General features: G+C 35.7%; 1 protein-coding gene across 2 annotated transcripts; it reads left to right on the forward strand.

Moving 5' to 3' along the window:
- The first annotated feature begins 2,166 nt into the window (after nt 1–2,166).
- Nucleotides 2,167–3,489, forward strand: LOC113825821 (uncharacterized). 2 transcript variants are annotated; one of them, XM_070136786.1, is made up of 3 exons: nt 2,167–2,237; nt 2,401–3,139; nt 3,260–3,488. In XM_070136786.1, exons 1-3 carry the CDS (start codon nt 2,226–2,228, stop codon nt 3,349–3,351), a joined length of 843 nt encoding a protein of 280 aa, XP_069992887.1. In that variant the 5' UTR covers nt 2,167–2,225; the 3' UTR covers nt 3,352–3,488. The 2 variants fall into 2 exon arrangements, with proteins under 2 accessions (XP_069992887.1, XP_027234457.2); XM_027378656.2 differs by having other exon boundaries at nt 2,401–3,489.
- Nucleotides 3,490–6,727: the final 3,238 nt, after the last annotated feature.

Genomic DNA, 6,727 nt, shown 5'->3' on the forward strand with positions numbered 1-6,727 from the left:
ATATATAGGATATTTCTGTGTGTTAAGAATAAGAATGTAGTATCACGTTATGAATTTTTATATTTTTTATATCTATATCTATATCCATTTATCATATTTCTATATATCGGTGTATGTGTATGTGAAAGAGATAGATAGATAGATAGATAGAGAAATGAGTATGTATGAGTTCATGTACATGCGTTGGTGGGTGTGTTTGTGTTTATTCGTATCTATCATTTCGGATACGATGATCTCAGACTAATATGCATCTATGCGTATCTTCTCAGCTTTATCCCATTTCTCTATGGGGTCGCCCTTTTGTATGAACCGCTCTATTACGGCTCATTCCAGATATTGGTTTTTGGCACATGTTTTTGCAGTCGGAGGCTCTTCCTGACACTAATCTTCTCTATTCATCCGGGCTTGGGAAATCCATTGACCTGCATATCGGGTCAGCCAGCCCTTGAACTAACGATATCTTCCAGTTATGGTATTCTCTGGCAATATATGTATTTATATATTGTTTTTTGTTTTTCTTTTTTTTTCCATTCAATTTATGATTATGTAGTATTAGATGTTTTGATCACTGGGTAGTTAGTTTTCTACCAGTAATTAGGGAAAGATAATTCTTTGGAAAAAAGTGTTTGCCTTTTTCTGTTGTGTACATATTTTCGTAGTACTTTTATTTATTATTGTTTTTCATCATTTTGATTGGTGCTAGTTTAACCATTGTTACTTCCATTACCTACAACTGATGCTACTCTTGCTACGACAGCTTTACCATCACGACCATCAGCATCATCACCATCACTGCCTCCACCATCATTATAGTCATAACTATTATTAATCTATTAATGTGGTTCTTAAAATCCTGAATCTGTGGAAAAGGTCTGTGGCGTGATTACTATTTTTAAATTCTTCCTGAGGGCAATTAAAAAGATGAAAAATGTTAGACCTTAGCTAAAAATATAAAAGTTTGTTTTCTGAATGCGTTTGGAAGATATTTACCTACTTACACCCCTACACCGACCCACCCACCCACCCACCCACACACACACACACACACACACACACACACACACACACACACACACACACACACACACACACACACACACACACACACACATGACACTTAAATTTTTTTATATGGACACTGTAAAAAAATAATAATAATAAAAAAAAAATCCATGCATATACCAAACTATTACTCCCATACATATACACAAATCAATCTGGGCACCGTATAATAACACTATTAATATTTTTTTACCGTATATTCTGACGTTATGTGCTCAATAATTGTCCGAAGATTGCCTTAGGGAAAGTATAAAATTAATGATGAAAAATCTAGTTCTCTTTCATGAATTAGTCCTCATATCACCCATTTTACAAATAATGCAAAAATGATAACAGTAAAATGAAATAAGAGTAAACAAATACATAAACACATTGCAATCATGAGATATAAACGTTCTAGATAAGGTAGTCGCAATTTTACTTAAGTGATTTTGGGAGCGCCTTAAAAAAGAATTCCGGCATCATCAACTGACAGTATTCCACTTATCTTGGTAGATACAGAACCTAACACAAACAAGAAAATTTCCTCTTCATATCCACAGCGTAATTACGTATAGTTAATGAATCATGTTCGGAAAACTAATCCTCACCCTCGTGAATTACTTTCAGCATTCACCTCCTGGATGTGAAAATAACAAACAGTATCTAATATCAGAGGTTAGACGAGTGTGTGGGTAACTGCTTTAACATGTATGTCATTCAAATTAATGACAAAGACATCGTAGTATTTCTTATGCTCTACTGAAGGATAATGATTGTAGAATTATACTATAAATCGCTTTCCACATAAGATATCATCAAAAGTCTAAGGAAACATTGATGAAAAAAACGAGACGATATGAGAAGTAGAAGAAGAAGAAAATAAAGCGAAGATATCGCATTTTGTTATTCTGGAAGGAAACACCGACTGCCACCATGATGTATCGAGTGTATGATTCAGAATATAGCAGACTGCTTATTCCGGCTGAATCGCAGTGTCATCTTTGAATGCTGGGCACGTGATTAAGCCAAGGATTTCTTCTTTACTCTTTCTTGAGTGAGATTTGTTGCAGAAAGGGAGAAAGGAAAGACCTTGGGAAGGCCAAAGTGAGGTACGTAGGAGGAGCAAAGAACATTAGTATATATATACGGAGGCACATGAGGACAGTAGAACGACTTCCACCATGAAGCTCTTGGTGAGTAGTATTAACCTCGCAGAGTTTTGTGTTGAATTTCATTATCCACGTGAAAATTTGAAATCCGAAATTTACAGATGCACGTGGAAATTGGAAATAACATTGAATCAGTGGAATATGATAATAGTGTAGTATCTATGAGATGTGTTATTTATTTTCGTAGATCTTAGCGCTCGTGGCTGCTGCGTCCGCTGCCCCTCAGGGGTACAACCTGCCTGCCCCCACTGGTCCTTCCTTTGAGTCTGGGAGCTGTGGGGATGGACAGGTGCGGCACGTGGACGGAAGCTGCGTCACACCGCAGGTGAACAGCCGTGTGTTCCTGTACGATGTGCCAGCAAACGAAGGTGTCGTCAATCGGCCAGACTACATTCCAGAGCCTAAAGTGGAGCGCAATATCATTTTTGTAAGACTGCCTGAAGGTGCAGATGGACCAGAACCCATCGTCGTACCACCGCCACAACAGCAACACGTGGTGTATGTCCTGAACAAGCAGTCTGAACAAGACCAGCGAGTGATCGAGATTCCTGCACCACCGCCATCCAACCCTGAAGTGTTCTTCGTGAACTACGCAGAAGGAGAGAACCCGACTCTTCCCAGCGGAGTAGACCTCCAGACGGCGCTGAGTTCAGCTTCCCAGGGCGGCGGTCAAGTTGTTGGAGGTGGTGGAGTTGGAGGAGGAATCGGAGGTGGTATCGGTGGCGGTATCGGAGGTGGAATCGGAGGTGGCTTTGGAGGCGGAAGTGGAGGTGGAATCGGAGGTGGCTTTGGAGGCGGAAGTGGAGGTGGTATCGGAGGTGGTTTTGGAGGCGGAAGTGGAGGTGGTATCGGTGGCGGTATCGGAGGTGGTTTTGGAGGCGGAAGTGGAGGTGGTATCGGTGGCGGTATTGGAGGTGGAAGTGGAGGTGGTATCGGTGGCGGTATCGGAGGTGGTATTGGAGGCGGAAGTGGAGGTGGTATCGGTGGCGGTATCGGGGGTGGTATTGGAGGTGGAAGTGGAGGTGGTATCGGTGGCGGTATCGGAGGTGGAAGTGGAGGTGGGATTGGCGGTGGAAGCGGTGGCGGTATCGGAGATGGAACTTACACTCCTCCTTCTAATCTCTATGGCACACCCTAAAAGTACCCGCGTGCCGATTCCTTCATCATTCTAAATGGACATTTGAAGAAATGTGGTTCAAATGAATTTGTTCTGATGGACAGTATATGGACATACATATACATACATATATGCATATATATATATGTACATATATATATATATATATATATATATATATATATATATATATATATATATATATATATATATATATATATATATATATATATATATATATATATATATATATACACACACACATATATATGTACATATATATATATATATATATATATATATATATATATATATATATATATATATATATATATATATATATATATATATATATATATATATATATATATATATATATATATATATATATATATATATATATATATATATATATATATATATATATATATATATATATTGTACGTTTGAAATGTTTTCTTTTAATTTATGTCAATATTTATGTGGAAAATACAAAATAAAAAAAATCATGAAAATGCAGATTTTATTCTAAACTGTCAACCTGAATGATATGCGTATTCAAGTTTTAGCCAAAACTATTGATATGAAAAGCAAAGAAAAGAGCTATAATTGATCAATATCGAGGTCATGTCAAGAAAGCAGCACTAGTTGAACTAACGCTGATGGAATTTTACGTAGAGGCTAATATCTTGATAATAAACACGATGTGATAACAGCGATGAAGCTAATTATAACGACAATTCCAATAGATTACTTTGAAATTTAACAATATGATAGTAATAACAATGGTACTGATACTCAAAACATGATAATAATACTTATCATTCACAATGAGAGAGAGAGAGAGAGAGAGAGAGAGAGAGAGAGAGAGAGAGAGAGAGAGAGAGAGAGAGAGAGAGAGAGAGAGAGAGAGAGAGAGAGGGAGAATTGATTTGAGAACGCATATATGTATACATAAATAAATAAATAAATATATATATATATATATAATATATATATATCATATCTATCTATCTATCTATCTATCTATCTATCTATCTATCTATCTATATCTATATATATATATATATATATATATATATATATATATATATATATATATATATACATATACATACACGTGTATGTGCGTGCGCGCGTGTGTGTGTGCATGTGTGTGTGATATATATATATATATATATATATATATATATATATATATATATATATATATATATATATATATATATATATATAGAGAGAGAGAGAGAGAGAGAGAGAGAGAGAGAGAGAGAGAGAGAGAGAGAGAGAGAGAGAGAGAGAGAGATAGCTGACCTGATAAGATTTGAAGAAGCTCTTGTAAATTTCAAATAGTGTTGTTTTATTTACCTTCATCAGTGTAGGGTGCAAATTCATGAAAGCGAAAATATGGAAAGTGTTAAATCATTTATGAGGTTTCGGTAATAATCATTGCCTCAGCCAGACAGGATCATTAGTCATGTCTGCATGTTGTTTGCTTGCATCCTGCGCTGCCTACTCAAGTAAGCTGAGGAGTACCAGTATGCGACACACATTTTATTTCCCTTGCGTACTTTCACTTCTTCGTAATTATACTTTTCTGACCTTCTTATCTCACTTGGGTATTATCTCCAGCCTGAGATAAGATAAAAGGAATACAAACATCGACTAGCGTCCAGTTTCATTTTACTCCTTTTGCTCATCAACAATACAACTTTTCTATCTGAAAAGGAACCCATCGAAATAGCCAGCTACATAATTATTTCGAACTGAAAAAAAAACAAAAACAAAAAAAACATGTCACAGTAGACCTGAGTCAGCTTAGGCTTAACCCAATCCCTTGCATTATGGAAAGATTTAGACTGGAAGGTATCCAAACTTTTGCCAGATCATATAAGTATTGATTGTAGGTTATGAAAGCACAATGCATGGAAAAGCAGCGACATATGACAAGACACGAATGTAAAGGTGGACGAAATCATATACTAAGCTTCTATTTTTTAAAGAAAGAATATTTCATGTATGAAATATCAAGATAATACGCACACACACACACACACACACACACACACACACACACACACACATACACACACACACATACACAAAATGTTTGCTCGACTGGTAAAGTGAAAGTCATCTTAAGCAATAACAACAGGCTTATATCAATATATCCCATAACCCTTGGTACCGATAACGTAAAACCTTTTTGTGATTCCTTGATTTAATGGTCACAGTATGGCGACTACACAAAAGGAAATAGAAAGGATATACCTCATTTGATTACTTAAGGGTTGTGTGGATGCAAAGTTCTCACACATTTTCTCAGCAACAGGTCATGCATGCGCAAAGAATAATCTAAAAATATATATGAAGGGCGCAGCAAGGATTATATGAAAGGACGGGGAGGGGGAGATGGTGGAAAATTGATAGTTTTTTTTTTTAGTTATTATTTATAATCACGTTATTATCATGCTAGACAGAAAAGTCTTCCGTCCCATATATTCTCACTGTATTATCACTTTCGCAGAGCACTGTAAAACACCAGGTTTCCTTTTCACGCCATTTCACCAAAAGCAAAAGCTCCAACAACCTTATATCTGAACTTTAGTGAAGCCTGTTGTTACTGTAGCATAATTATGTTACAGCAGAATTAATTCTTATAGTAATAATGATAATTATAACAAAGTTTATGAAGGTGGTAGTAATGGCAAAAATAATATTTAGAATGCTTATCATATATTTGATATTCTTATAAAATAGTAATATATATATATATATATATATATATATATATATATATATATATATATATATATATATATATATATATATATATATATATATATATATATAAGTTCATTGCTGCACCACGTTGTAATCAACTGCCAAAAAAGAGCAGAATATTACTCGTTCTCGCTTGCAATATATAACCAACTACTTTGAGTGATGAAATATATCCGACATTCTCTTATGACCTGTACATGTTAATTATGTCCTTTCATGTGATTACAACAAGTACGTGGATGAAATTATTTCGATATGCAAAAACACACATACATGCACTTACACACACACACACACACACACACACACACACACACACACACACACACACACACACACATACGCACGCACGCACGCACACACACACACACACAAACACACACCCACACACACACGCGCGCGCGCACACACACACATACGCACACATACACACGCCCCCACGCATGTACATGCATACACACAAAGAGATACAGATATATATATATGTGTGTGTGTGTGTATCTATACTGACACACACACATATATGTATATGGTTATTATTATGATTATTACATATATATACATATATACATGCACATAATATCTATTTATATCTATTTATCTATCTCTTTGA

This window comes from Penaeus vannamei, chromosome 22, assembly GCF_042767895.1.
Source record: "Penaeus vannamei isolate JL-2024 chromosome 22, ASM4276789v1, whole genome shotgun sequence".
Taxonomy (NCBI): Eukaryota; Metazoa; Arthropoda; class Malacostraca; order Decapoda; family Penaeidae; genus Penaeus; species Penaeus vannamei.